This window comes from Theropithecus gelada, chromosome 1, assembly GCF_003255815.1.
Source record: "Theropithecus gelada isolate Dixy chromosome 1, Tgel_1.0, whole genome shotgun sequence".
NCBI classification, from domain to species: Eukaryota; Metazoa; Chordata; class Mammalia; order Primates; family Cercopithecidae; genus Theropithecus; species Theropithecus gelada.
Genome location: NC_037668.1, coordinates 203,258,409 through 203,280,084, shown reverse-complemented (window position 1 = coordinate 203,280,084; position 21,676 = coordinate 203,258,409). Strand labels below are relative to the sequence as shown.

At 41.3% G+C, this 21,676-nt stretch overlaps 1 protein-coding gene across 1 annotated transcript in view; it reads left to right on the top strand.

Annotated features, from left to right (window-relative positions):
• NUP133 (nucleoporin 133) overlaps nucleotides 1-21,676 on the top strand; it is a 68,650-nt gene that overhangs the window by 29,259 nt on the left and 17,715 nt on the right. The window contains exons 13-20 of the mRNA XM_025384569.1: nucleotides 1,947-2,110; nucleotides 3,658-3,752; nucleotides 9,172-9,396; nucleotides 13,229-13,351; nucleotides 14,478-14,577; nucleotides 15,130-15,381; nucleotides 16,326-16,459; nucleotides 19,098-19,256. Of these exons, the coding sequence (XP_025240354.1) occupies nucleotides 1,947-2,110; nucleotides 3,658-3,752; nucleotides 9,172-9,396; nucleotides 13,229-13,351; nucleotides 14,478-14,577; nucleotides 15,130-15,381; nucleotides 16,326-16,459; nucleotides 19,098-19,256 (1,252 nt within the window). The remainder of the gene's footprint in view (nucleotides 1-1,946; nucleotides 2,111-3,657; nucleotides 3,753-9,171; nucleotides 9,397-13,228; nucleotides 13,352-14,477; nucleotides 14,578-15,129; nucleotides 15,382-16,325; nucleotides 16,460-19,097; nucleotides 19,257-21,676) is intronic.

The following is a 21,676-nucleotide window of genomic DNA, read 5'->3' as shown; positions in this document are numbered from 1 at the left end:
AACCTGAAACTGCATATAGTACTGAATCATATATATATACACTATGTTTTTCCTATACATACCTATAATGCTTAATAGGCACCCTAAGAGATTAAGAACAATAGTAATAAAACAACGATAACAATATACAATTGACCTTTGAACAACATGGCTTTGAACTGCGTGGGTCTACATAATATGCAGGCTGTTTTCAATCAAATGCAGATCAAAAAAATCACAGCATGTTTTCAACCAAAAGCAGATCAGAAATTCACTTACCTATACAGAGGGCCACCTTTTTGTACACTGGAGCTCCACACAGCCAGCTGCAGGACTTGAATATGGGTGGATTTTGGTGTATGTTGGGGGTCCTGTAACCATTCCCCTACGTATACTGAGAGATGACTGTACTGTAATAAAAATATGTGAACGTGGTCGGTCTCTCCTTCTCTCTTTCTGTCTCTGTCATCTGTTTTCAGACTGCAGTTGACTTCAGGTAACTGTGACTGTGGGAAGTGAAACCATGGATAAGAGGGGGCTACTGTACCTCCGATCCAGCAGTAACCTTCTAACTGGATTTTTCTCTTTCCTATGTTTTCCTTTCTGCAGTAACCTCCTAACTGGATTTTTCTCTTGTCTGATCCGACATCCGATCCCGTCTCCATATGATAGAGCAATCTTTTGGGACACTGGAACAGACTGTGACACTCCTTTACAGTGCCTGTCCATCGTCCTTGGTGTTAGGTTCAAACCCCATAACATGGTTTACAAGACTGTATCCTCTAATTTTGTGATTCATCCCTTCTCAGTATCCCTCAGTTCTTCATATGTGCCATGGTTAATCCCCTGGTGGATTCATGGACACACTGGTTGTCCCCTAATCTCTCTAAGTTAGAAGAGTCTGCTGCTTTTTATGGGCTCACCCTTCCTTTAACTGGTTATCCTGCAAGCTTTTTTCCAAACTCTTGCTTCCTGGGTGATCTCAGCCTCTCCCGTAGGCTCAGTTCTCTCCTGAAATAGAGGCTTACTTGGTGACGAATGTGGATGTATGTTCTGTGTGTAGCTATATACCCCTCTCCCAATTCTCCCCAGCCTTCCATGACCTCCTCTTTACCAGTTAGGAAGTTTTCCCCATCTCTGTCAGTTTTTATCCCCTGTGTCATTGCTTGCTTAATTGCCTGGACTGTTTCTTAAGTCTTTCTATCTTTCTGTGTCCAGAGCCTAGCACGTTGTAAGTATTCCATGTGTATTTATTGAATTAATGAATGGATAATAGTTTTGTCCCTTTTAATTAAATAAATTTTATTAAAAGTGACTTTGAGCCAAAACCTATAAATGTTTTTTAGGTTACATTTAACTTGACAATTAACTTAAAAAAAATTTTTTTTTAAATTTTTATGGGTACATAGTAGATATATACGTTTGTGGGGTACCTGAGATATTTTCATACGGGCATACAATGTGTAAATAATCACATCAGGGTAAATGGGATATCCATCACCTCAAGCATTCATCTTTTTTGTGTGTTATGAACATTCTAATTATGCTCTTAGTTACAGTACAATAAATTGTTGACTGTAGTCAGCCTGTTGTGCTGTCAGATACTAGCTCTTCTTCATTCTGTCTATATTGTTTTACCCATTAGCCATTTCCACTCCCCGCCACTGCCACTACTCTTCCTACCCTTCCTACCTTCTGGTAACCATCACTCTGTTGTCTATCTCCATGAGTTCAGTTGTTTTAGTTTTTAGCTCCCACGAGTGAGAACATGTAAAGTTGGTTACATGCCTTTCTGTGCCTGACTTATTTCACTTAACATGTCCTCCAGTTCCATCCATACTGTTGCAAATGACAGGATCTCATTCTTTTTTTTGGCTGAATAGTACTCCACAATTAATTTTTTTCCTTGGTGACTTTTGAAAATATTTTGCCTTCCTTAATACTTGTGGTTTCTGATTTTATTTCAGAAAAGATTTAGGTCATGCTCAAATGGTGGTTGATGAGCTCTTTTCCTCTCACTCTGATTTGGATTCTGATTCTGAACTAGACAGGGCAGTTACCCAAATCAGTGTTGACCTGATGGATGACTACCCAGCATCTGACCCACGGTGGGCTGAGTCTGTCCCTGAGGGTAAGAACGTTTCAATTATGGAATGGTGTGTTTTGAACATACTCTGGTTTCTTTATTAGAGGCATCTCTTAAAGCGTGTTTTTGAGCTTCTCAAACAATTTAATACTAATTCAATATTTTTAAAAATATTGTAACCTTCCTTACAGTATGTTTTGAAAAAGGCTCAGAACAGGTCTAAATAACAGAATAAGAAACTAAAGGAACATTGGGGCAAATCCTAATTATTCTATCTGAGGCAGATTAATTAGCTTTACTTAGCTTTCCTGGCTTTTGTTTCGAAAACAAAATTGGTAACATAGGTAGATAGTTGGCACTTACCTGCCCCCCAGTTTGCTTTTGTTTTTGTTTTTGTTTTGTTTTGTTTTTTTTGAGACAGAGTCTCCATTACTCTGTCACCGAGACTGCAGCCTCCACCTCCTGGGTTCAAGTGATCCTCCCACCTCAGCCTTCCGAGTAACTGAGATTACAGGTGTGTACCACCACACCTGGCTGATTTTTGTATTTTTAGTAGAGATGTGATTTCACCATGTTGCCTGGGCTGGTCTCGAAGTCCTGACCTCAGATGGTCCACCCACTTTGACCTCCCAAAGTGCTGGGATTATAGGTGTGAGCCACCATGCCCAGCTTACTTACCCCCAAATTAAATAATTTTGGCATAATCAGTATATTTGACTAATAGAAATGGTCCATTCCCCTAAGAGCAGCAGTGATCAAATGTCAATATGTAGAAGTAGGCGAGACATGTCTTGCTGCCTATCCCAGGTGACTGCCCCTCTTACGCTTACTTCCACTTCAGCAACTTGAGGGGAATTCTGGGGTCCCCAGGTGCCAGGGAACTGTCTCAAACATGTTTCTCTCCCTAATTATCCTACTTCTTAGCAAGTTCACTAAGCTACATTAGAGATTTAGGAAGAAAACATCAGAGTTCATCTCCTTTCTTTGACTGTTTTTGTTAGTGCTGTCGAGCTTAAATTGTTATAAATGATTAAACTAAAAATAACATATTTTGCCTTTTGAATAAATACAGTATGAATTATGTCAAACCTCCAGAATTTTCTCCTAAATTTTAAAAACTCCTGAGTAATGTTATAAATAATTGTATTATAAGGTCGATATTTTTCTTTTGTATAGACTTTCTTAACTTCTTTTTTTTTCCTTTTCTTTTTTGAGACAGAGTGTTGCTGTGTCGCCAGGCTGGAGTGCAGTGGCGCAATCTCGGCTCACTGCAACTTCTGCCTCCTGGGTTCAAGCGATTCTCCTGTCTCAGTCTCCTGAGTAGCTGGGACTACAGGTGCATGCCACCATGCTCAGCTAATTTTTGCATTTTTAGTAGAGACGGGGTTTCACCATGTTTGCCAGGATGGTCTTGATCTCTTGACTTCGTGATCTGCCCGCCTCAGCCTTCCAAAGTGCTGGGATTACAGGCGTGAGCCACCACGCCTAACCTTAGCTTTTTATTTTAATAGCAGTTGGCCACTAATATTAAAATAGCATAGTTGTAAAACCACTATGTTCTATGTTTAAGTTTTATCACTATGTTTTAACAGAAGCACCTGGGTTCAGCAATACGTCACTGATTATCCTTCACCAGCTGGAAGACAAAATGAAAGCTCACTCTTTCCTTATGGACTTCATTCATCAAGTAAGAGCCCGCGGTGTCTGTCTGCTCTGCCTTTGTCAGTCTCTCCAACACAGTGGGAAGTCCCTTCTCTCTATTTTGAGGTGTTTCATTGGTTGGGGCATGACTAGTGTTTTCCATTTTCTGTACTAATTTAAAAGTCCATAATTCCTGGGCTGGGTACAAGCCTGTTAATCCAGGTATAAGAAGCAGGACTTCATTCGGATTTCCTGTGTGCATTTGTGGAAAAAGTTTTCATGAGTCGATTTTGTATTTGACAGATTTTTACATATGACTTTTAGTTTTGAGGTGCCGTTAGAATCAAATCCTCATTTAAAGTATTCCTTTTATTTTTTGTGTAAAGGTTATCCTCATATATATTGTGCCTTAATTAGAAAATGTTTTTGCTACTGGACAGAATTGTTACATAAATTCACCCATTCTTGTCTCATCATTAAAAGTGACTTGCAGACATATTACATAGCCAAATGAATGAATTTCAACCTGTTTTGGGTTTTGTTTATTTTTTGAGACAGGGCACTCTGTCGCCCAGTCTGGAGTGTAGTGGCACAGTCTTGGCTCACTGCAGCCTTGACCTCCTAGGCTCGAGCAATCCTTTCAGAGCCTCCTGGGTAGCTGGGACTGCAGGTTTGTGCCACCATGCCCATATAGGTTTTGTTTTTTTTTTTTTAATTTTTGTAGAGACAGAGTCTTACTACGTTGCCCAGGCTGGTCTGGAACTCTTGGGCTCAAGCAATCCCTGCACTTTCAGCCTCCCAAGGTGCTGAGGTTTACAGGCATGAGCTACCAGTCTCTTCCCTGATTGTTTTTCAAACTCAGTAGTGCCTACTCACTACTACACCTGGCTAATTTTTTATGTTAAGGAGATTCTAGTGAGTGCTGTCCAATCCAGTGCTTTCTGTGATCATAGGAATGTTCTCCTAGTGTGACGTCTAGTGGGACAGCTGCTGGCCACGTGTAACCTGAACAGTTGAAATGTGACTAGCAACTAAACTGAATTTTAACTTATTTAAACAGCCACCGTGGGCAGTGGCTACCTTAATGGACAGTGCAGCACTAGATAATTTCAGGAATAACTGATTGTTCCTAATCCCACATTCTTTTTTTTTTTTTTTTGAGACGGAGTCTCGCTCTGTAGCCCGGGCTGGAGTGCAGTGGCCGGATCTCAGCTCACTGCAAGCTCCGCCTCCCAGGTTTACGCCATTCTCCTGCCTCAGCCTCCCGAGTAGCTGGGACTACAGGCACCCGCCACCTCGCCCGGCTAGTTTTTTTGTATTTTTTAGTAGAGACGGGGTTTCACGGTGTTCGCCAGGATGGTCTCGATCTCCTGACCTCGTGATCCGCCCGTCTCGGCCTCCCAAAGTGCTGGGATTACAGGCTTGAGCCACCGCGCCCGGCCCATTCTTTTTCAATTTTGTGCATGGTTTGTCTCCTGTCTACTCTTGTATCGTCTTGGCAAGGAAACTAATCATTCATTTAGTCTCTTTTTTTGTTGGTATTTTAGGTGGGATATGGATTAATGAGGAAAAAACACATTTTCTCCCGATATGGTCGTTTAATTAGCCAGATGTATCAGTTAACTATTACTGCCTTATAAACCACCCCAAAACACGGTGGCTTAACACAATTCTGTGGGTTAGTCAGGCAGTTCTTCTGTTGGTTTCACCTGGAATCACTCGAACTCCATTTAGGATGCACTGAGCTGGAGAGTCTGCCTGCCTCTTCCCGCTTTCTGACAGTTGGTTCTGTCAGCAAAGGCTATGTAGTTCTCCTCCATTTAGTTGCTCATCCTGCTCCGACCTGGACTGGCTTCCTGTAGTGGACGAACATAGAAGCTGTGAGCTTCTTAAGGGCTCATCTCAGATGTCACATAATGTTACTTACAGTAAAGTGACATTGGTCAAAGCAAGTCACAAGCTCAGCTGGGATGAAAGATTAAATAATTGATTATACCTCTTTTTTTGTATGTGTGTGACAGGGTTTCACTCCCACCGACCAGGCTGGAGCGCAGTGGCGCAATCTCAGCTCACTGCAACCTTTGCCTCCTGGGCTCAAGTGATTCTCCTGCCTCAGCCTCCCCAGTAGCTGGGACTACAGGCACATGGTGCTGAACCTGGCTAAATTTTTGTATTTTTTGTAGAGAAGGGGTTTTGCCATGTTGCTCAGGCTGGTCTCGAACTCCTAAGCTCAAGTGATCCGCCTGTCTCTGCCTTCCAAAGTGTGAGATTACAGGTGTGAGCCACTGTGCCCAGTGTGATTGTACCTCTTGATGGGAAGAGTGGCAAAGTCATTCTCCTTGGAAGAGGATGTGCATATTGGGCCGGGAGGAACTTGCCCTGACCTGATTTGGCACACTGAAAGCATGGATGTATCAGAGGCCCGAAAGCCATGAGGGCATGAGCACTCATGGCTCAGCCTTCCTGGGTTCCAGAGAACCCTGACAAAGTCCCACGGCTGCTGGTAGCAGTATCTGTCCCAAGGCAATCTGTAGCTAGTTCTGAAAACCCCATTCCAGCCATGCCTTTTATGTTTCTATTTCCTTTACTATTTAGAGCTCATTTTACTAATCGGGAAGAATTTATATTAATAATCAGGAAAGCCGGGTGCTGTGGCTCACACCTGTAATCCCAGCACTTTGGGAGGCTGAGGCGAGCAGATCACAAGGTCAGACCATCCTGGCTAACATGGTGAAACTCCGTCTCTACTAAAAACATAAAAAAAAAAAGCCAGGCGTGATGGCAGGCGCCTGTATTCCCAGCTACTTGGGAGGCTGAGGCGGGAGAATGGCGTGAACGCAGGAGGCAGAGGTTGCAGTGAGCTGAGATTGCACCACCGCACTCCAGCCTGGGCGACAGAACGAGACTCCATCTCAAAAAAAAAATATTAAATAGTAATAATAATAATCAGGAAAAAGCATAACTAGATACTTCTAAGGAAAGTTTTTTTGGATACAGGGTCTCTATTGCCCAAGGTGGAGTGCAGTGGCATGATCACAGCTCATTGCAGACTCAACCACCTGAAGCAATCTTCCCACTTCTGCCTCCCCAATAGCTGGGACCACAGACACTCACTACCACGCCCGGCTAATTTTTTTATTTTCTGTAGAAACAGGGTCTCATAATGTTGCCCAGGCTTGTCTCAAATTCCTGGCCTCAAGTGATCCTCTTGCCTAGGCTTCCTAAAGTGCTGGGATTATAAGCCTGAGCCGCTGCACCCAGCCCCAGGGAATACTTCTGAATATAGAGAAGTATTCCTTTTCTCCTTGAGCCAAACTTGGCATCTGTGGGGCCATATCCTCATTCTGAAGGAAGTGGAGTAACACCAGTGCGTCAGAACAGTACCCTTGCCTCTAGTTTTCTGATGTTGAGGGAAGCCTCTGTGTTCATACATTGTATCTCCATACAATACAGAAGCAGGGATTTGGTAATCTGATCATATTCACTGTGTGACTAGAATGATTTTTTTTTTTTTTTTTAGTTTTTTAATTTTTTTGAGACAGGGTCTCACTCTTGTCACCCAGGCTAGAGTGCAGTGGCATGATCATAGCTCACTGTAGCTACAGCCTGCCTGGGCTTAGCTGATCTTCCCATCTCAGCCTCCCAAGTAGCTGTGACTACAGGCATGTGCCACGAAGTCAGCTAATTTTTGTATTTTCTGTAGAGACAGGGTTTTACCACATTAAAACCCTGCTTCTGGTTTTAATGGTGATGGCCTGCTTCTGCCTCCCACCAAGTGCTGGTATTACAGGTGTGAGCCACCGTGCCTGGCCTAGAGTAGTTTTAATCTAGAACTGTTGCTTCCCTGTCAGTGCCACAATCAAAGCAAAGTAGAGCAGGCAATTGGGATAACCTTGCGTGAAAACTACACCTAAAATTTTTTTTTTTTTTTGAGACGGAGTCTTCTCTGTCACCCAGGTTGGAGTGCGGTGGCGCAGTCTCTGCTCACTGCAAGCTCCGTCTCCTGGGTTCATGCCATTCTCCTGCGTCAGCTTCCAGAGTAGCTGGGACAACAGGTACCCACCACCACGCCCGGCTAATTTTTTTTTTTTTTTTAGTAGAGCCTCCTACCTCAGCCTCCCGAGTATTTTTATTTTCACTGTGTCAGCCAGGACGGTCTCGATGTCCTGAACTCATGATCCACCTGCCTTGGCCTCCCAAAGTACTGGGATTACAGTTGTGAGCCACCACGCCTGGCCAACTACACATAAAATATTTTTGAGGGAACCAGGAAGTAAATTCAAGTCAGGAAACACCATGTAACTTTTATTTTAAAATAATAAAGTGAACAGGTTGAATACATTAGGATTCAGTGAAGTATTCCACAGTCATTAAAAATAAAGAAGAATATCTAAATGTGTTATAAAAAATACGATACTATCAAATAAAACAAGGTACAGAACAATATATATAGTGTGACCCCTTTTGTATTATAAAAAAGATATCTCCTAGCATGTAAATACTACAAGAGCATGCAGAAAATGAAGGATAAGAAAATCAGATCACTTATTAACGAAAGAGAATTATACTTAAAATGTGAAAAAGTATTCATTATTTATGCCTGTCTTTTGGCTTCTTCCGAGTTCAGGTTATTGTAATGTCGTATGCAATGAGAAAGCTTAGGAAAACCCCTAGAAGATCATAACACAGCACAGATGGGCACCACGCAACTCAGTAGGAGATGCAAAGGGTTGAAGACGTCTTCACCCTCCCGGCAGCGTTAGGGGTATGGAATCAATCCTTGAAGGTGGAGGTTGCTGAGTTTCTGATTCCCGAAAGTCTGGAATCTAGGGGAGTTAACTGATATAGCTAGCAAAGGGCAGTGTGAGGCTAGGTGCAGTGGTTCACACCTGTAATTCCAGTGCTTTGAGAGGCCGAGTCAGGAGGCTCACTTGTGGCCAGGAGTTCAAGATCAGCCTTGTAGAGACGCCCATCTCTACAAAAATAAAATGTAAAAATTATCCTGTTGTGGGGGTGTGCTGCTTGGGAGGCTGAGGTGGAAGACGGCTTGAGTTGAGGGTTCAAGGTTAGGGTGACCTGTGATTGTGATTGTACCATTGCACTCCAGCCTGGGCAACAGAGCAAAACCCTGTCTCAAAAAAGGCGAAAAGAGCAGTGTGACTGTTTTGATAACCGTAAACAATAATTTGGGAAACATGATATGTAGAGACAATAGTAGTGGACAGAAGCCCTGGAGTGACCCTGCTCTTAGAACAGGAATGTCTGCACTTCCTTGTGGGTGTTACTGGCCTGGCTGAAGTGTGTCTGTGTGTTAGAAACAGCTAAAACAAGAGAGAGCTGGAGGGACTTGCTGGGGGAGAGCTGGGGCCAGTGACTGCCCAGGGTGCTTCTGGGGAAAATACAGCTATGGTATTTTGCATGTTACCATATTGCTTTCTAAGAATATATGTTTGCCTTTTTGCAAGGTTGGCTTATTTGGACGTCTAGGCAGTTTTCCAGTTAGAGGGACACCGATGGCCACTCGACTGTTGCTCTGTGAGCATGCCGAAAAGCTGTCAGCCACCATTGTTCTCAAGAACCACCACTCCCGGCTTTCTGATCTCGTCAACACGGCCATATTGATTGCTTTGAACAAGAGGGAGTATGAAATCCCATCCAACCTGACTCCTGCAGATGTCTTTTTCAGGGAGGTAAGATGAGTCCTCTTTCATGTGGCTTTGTAGAACTATGCCATTTAGTGATCATGCTCTAGGCAGGAAAGTGGGTGAGGACAAGTTAAATCACAAAAGATCTCACTGAAATGTTAAATTGGACCCCAGATTTTCTGGCTAAAGTATCACTCAGAAGTAAAAGAAGAGCTTGCAAAGTTGACTGAGAAGTGCTCCCTGTTGACTTTTTTTTCCCCTTGGTAACTATCTCCAAGTACCTATTTGCTTTGCGTGCTGATGATCTTCTTTTTTTTTTTTTTTTTTTGAGATGGAGTCTCACTCGGTTGCCCAGGTACCTCCGGCTCCCGGGTTCCGGCGATTCTCCTATCTCAGCCTCCCGAGTAGCTGGGATTACAGGTGCCAGCCACCACGCCTGGCTAATTTTCATATTTTTAGTAGAGGTGGGGTTTCGCCATGTTGGTCAGGCTGATATTGAACTCTGACCTCAGGTGATCCACCCCTTCAGCCTCCCAAAGTAATGGGATTACAGGCGTGAGCCACTGCATCCATCCTGATCTTCTCCTTACTTTGTCTCTCGATCTACTGTTTTTTTTTGAGACCGAGTCTTGCTCTGTGGCCAGGCTGGAGTGCAATGGTGCAATGTCGGCTCACTGCAACCTGTGCCTCCCAGCTTCAAGCAGTTCTCCTGCCTCAGCCTCTCAAGTAGCTGGGACTACAGGCCTGTGCCACCACACCCAGCTAATTTTTGTGTTTTTAGTAGAGACCCTGTTTCACCCTGTTGACCAGGCAGATCTACCCTTGACTCTGCCACGGCCAAGTGGCCTTCCTGAGTGAGCTCCCTTGCCCTCCCGCTTCTGCCAGGTCAGATGAATGGGAGGCCCTGCCAGAAGGCCGGAAGTTGGAGTAGTTATTCCCCCAGCTTTCTTCCTTGCCTGTGCCCACTTTACATTGGCTGTGCCCCTCTGTCAGAGACCATGCCTCCTGTCCAACTGCTTTCTCTTGTTTCCAGTAGCTGCCCCCTCCTCTTGCCTCTTCAGGCCCAAGGTTGATAATGACTCATCCTAGGGTGCTGCCCCATCCCCTTTTGGACCCCTTAATATTGTCCACACCTTTGCAAACAGTCCCTTCACTGAACTCCTCAGCTACCTCCTAGGATCCTGTTGCTACACCTTACTTGTAAAATCAGATTTATTTTCAGAGAAAAAGTAAAGTCTGCTACAAACTTCAAAGACAGAAATGGTTAAGATGCTGGTCAGCCAGTGACAGCTGGACATCGTGGAAATAGTGGCACAGTCCTCACGCTTTTGTGAAGCTTCACAGCCTGTTGAGGCAGCAGGGTAGACTTCGCTGTCTCCCTTTAAAGGTGTGACATTAGAACTTAGACCTATTGTCTTAACTGAGACTGCAGAATGATCTAGTTTTAGAAACAGTGCCAACTCTTCCCTCAGCTCAGTGAAATTTGGAATTCCTTATGCATCTGAGGAACTTCAAACTCTATTTGGTATCTCAGATTTTGCTTCCTTCCTCCTATAGCCTAACTGTATTCTAGCATGTAACACATTATGCCAACAGGTCTCTTTTTCTTAATGCTTGATATACTGTAACCTAAGTTTGATGTACTATAACCTAAGTTCAGTCTTCTGTTGATTCCATAAATGTGTTTAGTGTGAATTCTTTGTTTTTATACGTTTGGGTTAGTTCCTAGGGAATGGAAGGAAAAGGGCTTTGTTGTGTTTTGTTTTTAATCTAGAGAGTATGCCAGAAATCTGAAAGAAAAACAAATCACCTCAAGTTTCATGATCTAACAAATCAAATTGTTGTCTTTTTTGTGTCCTTTTTGGTCTTTATTCATACGTAGTTTTATATGGTAAGACAATGAATTTTAAAAAATTAATGACAGACTACTTGTAAGAACTGAGCAAGAGCCTGGTTTATTATTCTGCATTTGTATCAAAGGGCAAAGTGTAATTGTCAATGCAGTGTATGTACATGTTTCAGTTAGCTGAATTGTTAGAGAAGGGTCTGGAAATTATCAGTTGGATACATAATATAGAATAGTATTTTAGGACTATGATACAGCAAAACTAAAAATGTGATTGGCTCCTCAAAAGAATGTTCCATATGAAAAATGGTAATGTTTAGGACTGTTCACGTCACTATTTATCTTCATTTCTCATGATGTTCATTGGTCTTCACCTTCTCTGGGGTGTAGTTCTAAAGGTTTTCCCCCCTGTCATAATCATCATGAAAAGAGAATATAATAGCTATGTACATATAGTAGTTTTTCTTTTTACCTGTCCTTCCCCTTGGGGGTGACAAAGTACCTTTCTAAGGAGTATTTGTGTTTTGGGACGAGCTGGTTAACCAAAATCAATCTCTGATTGGTGGGCCATATAGAAAAATATTTTGACTTGGCAGCCCTGATAGAAAGTAAAACAATACAGAGCCTGCCTGAGGGTGCACTCTCCACTTTGCCTCTGTCTCCAGTTTGGGAAGGCCTTGTACCTCCCAGGGCTCTGGAAAAGCAGAGCTCACTGCTTAAGAAACAGACTATGTTGACACGGCATATGAGCAATATTTGAAATCACTGAATATATACATGATAAGATAATTTAACAAGTGTTTTGGCATTTTATGCGCTTTTATGTTATTTTCTGTCTTTTATGCTCTCCTTTTTTTTTTTTTTTCCTTTGGAGACAGAGTCTCGTTCTGTCACCAGGCTGGAGTGCAGTGGCACAATCTCTGCTCACTGCAACCTCCGCCTTGCTTCAAGCAATTCTCCTGCCTCAGCCTCCCAAGTAGCTGGGACTCCAGGTGTGTGCCACCACGCCCAGCTAATTTTTGCATTTTTAGTGGAGATGGGGTTTCACCGTGTTTGCCAGGATGGTCTTGATCTCCTGACCTCGTTATCTGCCCACCTCCAAAGTGCTGGGATTGCGGGCGTGAGCCACCGCGCCGGTCCATTATATAGGCTTTCATTGTGTTTTTCACGTTAACAATGTAAAATATTCTTGTGCTTAATCTTACAAATTAAACGTGCTAAAGATTTCTTGCCTGGGCTGTTAGGATGCCTTTGGCTCACATCAGAAATGCAAAAGGAAGAACAAGGTTTGCAAAAGGGAGGGATTTTGTTTGGGTCTTGTTTTATCTGTGACTGTGTATCTTGTTCCTTCAGCCAGTTTGTGAGGTCCTTGAGGGCAGCTGATCTGATTTTTCTTTCCTCTTATCTCTGTCCATTGCTATGCAAACTGTAATAACAGGGGCAAGCTCAAATGCAGACTTGAACTTGAAACAGGAGTTTCAGTGCCTGATGGTATTTTTGCATTGTTACCTCCATGTATTAATTAATGACAAAGGAAGAGTCAGAAGTTATGTATTTAGTTCATTATTCTCTTATGTTGCTTACTTCTATTCTGCAAACATTTCTTTTATGTCTGAAGAAGGGGAATTCCTCAAAGAAAGAAATTAGCAAGTTCATGTTTTGAGGTCATTATTTTAGTCTAGTAGTGCATTAGTTTGGGGTATGACATTGTAAAGTGACGTCATCTGTAACGTAGTGCCATTTAAAGGTGCCCGGAGCAGAGTAGCTATAATAAATAATGTTGTTTAAAGAAAAAAATCTACTTGGTAACAATCCAGAATTTGCCTGTTTATAAGGCTTACTTGGGCACTCTTAAAAGTTAGGAGATCTGACTTTTCTTGATTTTTGAATTTATTTTTACCATCAACTGTCAATAAATTTTCTTCCATCTATAGGTCTGAGGATATGGCTTAATGAGTAAAACTCACTGGATAGTTGTTATCCATCACCATAATTTTTGTTGAAGTCATTGACTTCTGTGTATTCTCTCAGGTGTCCCAAGTAGATACCATCTGTGAGTGCTTACTGGAGCATGAGGAGCAAGTCTTGAGGGATACACCTATGGATGCCATTGAATGGGCTGAAGTGGTGATCAATGTGAACAATATTCTCAAGGTACAAAAATATAGTAAAGGTTTCAGTATTTCAAAGCCCAGAGCATGGATAGACAAGGAAGTGGTTTCCATATTCCTACTCTGTATTGCCAATAATTTATAAGGTTGTAGACATTTGTTAATCCCAAAAAAGTTAGAAAAATGTCAGTCATCTTGTTATTAATCAGCTAATGAATATTTTGAATGTTAACCTGGTGCCTATTAATAAATTCCTATAATCCTGAGTTTCTATTTGGTAGAATAGTAAACCTTTCATTTGGGAAGATGTGTTTGTATCTTTGCAGTTTTTTTAGTTGGTTTTTTTTCGGAGAGAAGGTCTCACTGTCACCCAAGCTGGAGTGCAGTGGCACCATCGTAGCTCACTGTAATCTTGAACTCTTGGGCTCACAAGTTCCTCCTGCCTCAGCCCCCAAGAGTGTTGGGATTACATACCTGAGACACCATGCCTGATTGCAAACGTATTGTTAATGTAACTGTCTAAATATTTCTCATTTCTATTTTTTTAATTACTCAAAACCTTGCTACTTTTACTGTTGACTAAAGTGTTGCATTTAATTTTAGCTAGTGGACTTATAGTAATGATTTTCCTACTTTGGTAACCATTGTTTGCCAAAACTTGAAGCTAAATTACGGAGTAAAACAAACTTCAGAAGCAGAAAGAACCAAAAAGTAATCATGCAGATCTGTGCTGACTTTTTTCTCTTATTTTCTTTTCTTTTTTATTTTTATTTTTTTTCATTTTTTAATTTTTTTTTGAGACATGGTCTCACTCCATTGCCCAGGCTGGGTTTGCAGTGGCTTGATTATAGCTCACTGTAGCCTCCACATCCTGGGCTCCAGCAATCCTTCTGCCTCAGTCTCCCAAGTAGCTGGGACTGCAGGTGCACACCACAATGCCCAGGTAATTTTTTAAATTTTTTTGTAGAGAGGGGCTCTCACTATGTTGTCAGGCTAGGAGCAATCCTCCTACCTCAGCCTCCGAAAGCACTGGGATTACAGGTGTGAGCCAACATTTCTGGCCCCTGAGTATTTTTTCTTACTAATTTACTTTGATGTCTTAAGTTATCTTCAGAAATACTGTGATCCATCACCTTTTGCATGTGATAACACATTAATTTTTTTTCCAGGATATGCTGCAGGCTGCTAGTCATTATCGCCAAAATAGAAACTCTTTGTATAGAAGAGAAGAATCACTAGAAAAAGAACCTGAATATGTTCCATGGACGGGTAATATACTGATTTATTAACGGTTGTTCAAAATATATTTCTAATGACCCATCATTTTTAGAAGTTGTGTTATTCCCCTAGTGTAGGTTTGTAACTGAAATGAAAAAGTGCCGTCTCCAAAATGAGCAGCTCTTGTCAAAATCACTTTATTCTTCCCTTGCTCTTATTTATTGATCTCTCTATAATGTATGTATTTAACTGGTACTTTTGCATTTACTAGGTTTTAGTTCAAATAGTTATTCATAGAAGCAGGTCCTGGCCTTGGAGGTATGAACTATATTTTCTGTCGATTTAATACAAGAAAGTAAGTGGAGTAGTGGAGTTGCATTAAAGGAATTTAGATGGAAGAAGAATCATGTTTACCTGGCTTTGCTGAAGAAATCTCTTTAGAGAAGATGGGGTTCAAGCAGGGCATTGACAGGTATCACCTGAATCCCTGTTTGATTTAATTTTCCAGCAGTGATGAAAAGGCATAATTTTTATGCAATTAGTCTTTCCTTTAGCCGTCACTAGAACCCTTACTTAACCATATTATTTTGTGTAATTTCACAGCAACGAGTGGTCCTGGGGGCATCCGAACGGTGATAATACGCCAGCATGAGATTGTCCTGAAGGTGGTTTATCCACAGGCAGACAGCAATCTCCGAAACATCGTGACCGAGCAACTGGTAGCCCTGATCGATTGCTTCCTGGATGGTTATGTTTCTCAGCTTAAGTCGGTGGATAAATCCAGTAATCGGGAAAGATATGACAATCTGGAGATGGAATACCTACAGAAAAGATCAGATCTCTTATCTCCTCTTCGTAAGTTCATGATACTTGGCAAGCGTTTTAAATTTGCTGAATGGATGAAAGGGTCGAATAGTTAATGCAATATATTCAGTGTAGTCATGTTAATCCAACTGTAATAAAGAACTTAAAGCAAATATGCACAGCTTTCTGTTCTCATTTATTCAACTTTTTTTCCAGTACTATCTAGGTATAAGTACCATAGATGATACTGAAGGTGATTAATGAATACATAAATAAACAGTATGTAGAGACTACCCTTAAAGAGCTTAGCATCACAGACCTTTACATGAGTAACTAGATTGCAAAGTAGAGCCTAATGAGGGCTGCTTGAGGGGGACAGATAAATAGTATGGCTCTTCAGCCAAGGACACATTATACTCCAGGCTAGGATTGGGAAGAGTTTGCTTTACTCTTACACGAAGGAAGGGAATAGCGTTTTGGGGAGGCAGTGATGAAACAAGGGTCTGAATTTGCATCTTTTTTTTGTTGAGGCAGAGTATCACTCTCTCGCCCAGGCTGTAGTGCAGTGGTATAATCTCAGCTCACTACAGCCTCTGCCTCCTGGGTTCAAGCAATTCTCCTGCCTCAGCCTCCCAAGTAGCTGGGATTACAGGCGTGTGCCACCACACCTGGCTAATTTTGTATTTTTGGTAGGGACGGGGTTTCACTATGTTGGCCTGGCAGGACTTGAACTCCTGGCCTCAGGTGATCTATCCACCTCAGCCTCCCAAAGTGCTGGGATTGCAGGTGTGAGCCACCACACCTGGCCTGAATTTGCAGCTTTAAGGAATTGATGTGAATTGTGAAACTAAGTGCCAGTAAGTGGGAAGGTTTCCATTCCATTAATGATTCTTGATTTATAATAGGAATAAAGATAACATTTCAAGTCATATTTTTTATTACAGATTTTAAGTTTTGTTAACAGGATTTTTTCCCATCTGTTCTCATTCCCACAGTTACACTAGGCCAGTACCTGTGGGCTGCTTCTCTAGCAGAGAAATACTGTGACTTTGATATCTTGGTACAAATGTGTGAGCAGACTGACAACCAGAGCCGACTCCAGCGCTACATGACCCAGTTTGCTGATCAGGTGATGAGTGTTGGGTGTGTGGCCACTGAGTCCTTTAGTAATCAGGGCTTTTGGAATATGATACGATCTTTTTGTAGTTAACTTTGATGAGAAAATACTAATTCGTATGTTGTGTTTCTTTGTAAATTTTGTGCAGTAGCGAGATCACAGCTCACGACAGCCTCAACCTCCTGGGTCCAATCACTTCTCCCACCTCACCCTGTCCCACACCTCCCACCTTCCAGTTGATGGGACCACAGGAGCTCGCTACCACGCCTGGCTAATTTTGTTTATTTTTCAGTAGAGACAAAGTCTCACTATGTTGCCCAGGCTGGTCTCAAACTCCTGGGCTCAAGTGATCCTCCTGCTTCAGCCTCCCGAAATGCTGGGATAACAGGCTTGAACCATCGCCTGGCCACACAATTCTTTATATATAAATATTACTGAAAGATTCTTTGACCTTTGGAAAATATGTTATAACTTTCATTTCTGTTTATATATTTTCTAGTTATTATAAAAGTACTTAGGTATATGAATGTTGATAAAGTTCTTAAAAATTGGATAGAAGATATTCAGGAGCGTAGAACACTACTTTAAGAGAGCTTAGCTTTACATACACCTAACATTCTCATTTTTCTTGAGGGATATTATGCTTCCTGTTTAAAAAACAAAGTTCCCAGCCAGCCTCAGTGGCTTATGCTGTAATCCCAGCACTTTGAAAGGCCAAGGCGGTAGGATCACTTGAGGCCAGGAGTTTGAGGCCAGCCTGGGCAACATAGTGAGACTCTGCCTTTACCAAAAAAAAAAAATTTTTTTTTAAAACATGCCAGCACACGCCCATGGCCACACCTATTCAGGAGGCTAAGGTGGGAGGATCATGTGAGCCCAGGAGGTCAAGGCAGTGAGCCAAGATTGTGCCACTACACTATAGCTAGGTGACAGAGCAAGACCCTATCTTTAAAAAAAAAAAAAAAGTTTCCATTGTGACACTATCTTAAGTGAATTTAAAGTTGTTTCTTAAAGCCAGTCTAGTCAGTTGATTGCTATGAAAAGCTTATTTTTTTATTACTGTAAAAGTGATACTGTATAAAATTTAGAAAACTACTATAAACAGGAAAGATAAAAATCACTCAAAACGCCACCACCCAGAGAGAACCTTTTAAACATTTGCTTTTTATTTTCAGTCTTTCCACTCTATGTATTATAGACAAACATGTTTTGTCAATTGCTTTTTTCACTTGATACATTGCAAACATTTGTTCATGTTATTAAATATTCTATAGCAGCATTTTTAATAGCATTATAGAATTTCATTGGGTATGACTTACTTGATTAACGATCAGTTGTTGGGCTGGGTGCGGTGGCTCATGCCTGTAATCCCAGCACTTTGGGAGGCCGAGGTGGGTGGATCACCTAAGGTCAGGATTTCGTGGCTGGAGGTTGAGGCAGGAGAATCACTTGAACCCAGGAGGAGGAGGTTGCAGTGAGCCGAGATTGTGTCACTGCACTCCAGGCTGGGCAACAGAGCAAAGACTCCGTCTCAAAAAAAAAAAAAAGTCGTTGTACATGAACTTATTTAGTATTTCAAAACATTGCTAAATAAATATTTTTTGCACTGATCATGATTTTAAAATTATTTTTATGGATTTTCTTTCTCTTTTGACATTTTGATGCATTTTTGCATTTTTTCTTATATTTTCTTTAACATGTTTAAATGTTATTTTAAAGTCCTTTTGTGCTTACTCTGATCATCTTTGAGTCTGTTTCTGTTGCCTGCTTTTATGTTGCTTGAATCATATTTTTCTGCTTCTTATATCTGGCAATTTTTAAATTGTATTTTAGACATTGTATATTTTTAAAACTCCATAGTATGGAAATCGATGTTATTTGTTCCCTAGTGGATTTTTCTTTTTCTGTGTTAGGCAATTTAGAGGAGAGGAAGATTACTCAGTCCATTAAGGATAGAGGTGGCCCAGGACTCAGTCTCAGCTTTTGTAATATTCATTTCATTTCTGGTTTCAGAAGTCTTTCATGGCAGGATCCCTGCTTTAGGGGAAGTATCTCTTAAACACTGTGAGACTGTAGGACGTCTTGGTCTTCCTCTCCAGCTCAGCCTCCACACCACCCCAGCACTCCACAAACAGCCAGTGAGGAAAACTGGCTGGGCATTTGGGCCTTTCTAGATTCTAATGTATCGTGCCAGCCCATGTGGCCAGCTGGCACATAATTCTGGAATGTTACAGTCTCAATGCTGTTCCACAGAGCTTTCTGTGATAATGGAGCTGTTGATATTTGCTGTCCAAATGGGAGCCACTGGCCAAATGGGGCTACTGAGCACTTGAAATGTGACTAATGTACCTGAGGAACTGAATTTTAAATTTCAATCTAATTTTTTATTTAAGTTGCTACCATATTGGCCAATGCAATCTAGATTCTGCCATTAATCTTGTCAGTGATCTTGAGCGAGGTGCCCTTTCTGAATCTGAATGTACACATTTGTCAAATGAGATGATTGAATTAAGTGATCCTACAATATAGGAAATCATTGTTTAGAACAGGTTTTCTGTTTTGGAGGCCTTTAGAACAAAGTTATGTTTTGTTATCAGAAATGTATTTTTTAAAACTATTACGAATAGATTATATGTTCTGTTATTTGTAGAATTTTTCAGACTTTCTCTTCCGTTGGTATCTGGAGAAAGGAAAGCGAGGCAAATTATTATCTCAGCCCGTTTCTCAGCATGGACAGTTGGCGAATTTTTTGCAAGCTCATGAACATCTCAGCTGGTTACATGAAATTAATAGCCAAGAATTAGAAAAGGTAAGAAGGATTTTTATATGGAGCAGATGTGTGCAATTTAGGTAGTTTTAATTAGTTTTGTTTTTAGTAATTAAAATACTGTTTACTGTCATACACCTGAGAAGGGGTTACTATCCAAAATATATATAGGAGCTGGGCATGGTGGCTTATACCTGTAATCCCAGTACTTTGGGAGGCTGAGGCAGGTGGATCTCTTGAGTGCAGGAGTTCAAGACCGGCCTAGGAAATATAAATACAAAAACATTAGCCAGGTGTGGTGATGCACACCTATAGTGTCAGCTACTTGGGAGGCTGAGGCAGGAGGATCACTTGAGCTCTGGAGGTCGAGGCTGCAGTGAGCTGAGATTGCACCATTGCACTCCAGCCTGGGCAACAGAGTGAGGCCTTGTCTCGAATGAATGAATGGCAAAAGACCTGAATAGACATTTCTCAAAAGAAGACATGCAGATGACCAGCAGATGTGTGAAAAAAATGTTCTGCATCACTTATCATTAGGGAAATGCAAATTTATACCACAATGAGACATCACCTTACATTTGTTCAAATGGCTATTATCAAAAAGGTGAAGGTAACAAGTGCTGGAGAAGACACGGAGAAAAGGGAACCCTGATGCACTCTTGGTGGGAATGTAAGTTAGTACAACCATTATGGGAAACTGTATGAGGGTTCCTGAAAAAGTTAAACTTAGAAATACCATATGATCTGGCAATCCCACTTGTGAGTATATATCCAGAGGAGTTGAAGTCAGTATGTTGAAGAGATACCTGCACTCCCATGTTCATTGCAGCATTTTCACAATAGCCAAGTTACGGAATCTACCTAAGTGTCCATCAATCAGTGTAAATGATAAAGAAGATGTATGTAGAATACACAAAGCAGTAATAGACTTAAGAAAGAAGGACATTCTCTCATTTGCAACAACATTGATGAAGCTGGAGGACATTACACTAAACCAAATAAGCCAGACACAGAAAGGCAAATACCACATGATCTCACTCATATCTGGAATCCAAAACAGTTGAACTCATGGAAGCAGAAGAATGGTGGTTGTCGAAGGGTGAAGGGATTTTATACCCACACATATACACACACATACACATATCCATATATACATATATAAGGAACTCAGCTCAATTGCAAGGAAACAAATAACCCAATTTAAAAATGGGCAAAAGGGCCAGAGAAGTTGGTCAAAGGGTACAAGTTTCAGTTAGGAGGAAGATTATTTTTATTTTTGTTTTTGTTTTTTAGAGACAGGGTCTCACTGTGTTGCCCAGGCTGGTCTCGAATTCCTGGGCTCAGGCGATCCACCCACCTCAGCCTCCCAAAGTGCTGGGATGATAGGCATGGGCCACTGCACCCAGCCAGGAAGATTTTTTAAATACATTGCACAGTATGGTGGCTAAAGTTAATAATAGTGTATTGAACATTTTAGAATTTCCAAGAGAACAAATTTGAAATGTTCTCACCATAGTAATAGGTATTTGAGGTGATGGGCATGTTAATTCACTTGATTTAATCATTCCACATCACATACATATAACATTACTTTGTATCCATAAATATATACAATTATAATTCGTCAGTATACAATAATTTTTTTAAATTTTAAAGCATTTATTATGGATTATTTAGAATGTGTACTCCTATTCTCTCACATAATTTGCATAAAACGTTCTTAATTTGTGATGATATTGCCATTACGTCTAATATCTCAATGAAAATATGCAGTCCAGGCTGGGCGCGGTGGCTCATGCCTGTAATCCCAGCACTTTGAGGGGCCAAGGTGGGTGGATCGCTTGAGCTCAGGAGTTTGAGACCAGCCTGGCCAACATGGTGAAACCGCGTCTCTACTAAAAAAAACAAAAATCAGCCAGGCATGGAGGCACATGCCTGTAATCCCAGCTACTCAGGAGCCTGAGGCAGGAGAATCACTTGAACCGGGAGGCGGAGGTTGAGTGAGCTGAGACTACACCACTGCACTCCAGCCTGGGTGACAGAGTGAGGCTCTCTCTCAAAAAAAAAAAAAGTAGTCCATCATGGTTTGACATCACATTAAAATCACAAAAATTTTAATGATGTGTCTGTAACAATCATTGGCCTTTTTGCAATGAGTATATTGTTGTAATAAATATGCAAATTATGAGTAAAAACACACACATTAATTTTAAAATTTGTTCTTGACAGGATGTTCAGGTGAATATGTAATTGTTTTAGAGCAAATGTTTTGTACATGTCTCTTTTCCCAATGCTTAATGAGGATGGTTGATATTTTGCTGTGTGATTACTCTCAATGTTATGGTACTGCTCAGTTTTTAGGTTTGCTAACTGTTGACTTTTCATTCATTGATATGGCTTGGGGAGAAAAACAAGTTTGGGGTTTACTTACCTTTGTTTCAACTTGAATTGGTACTCAGTAT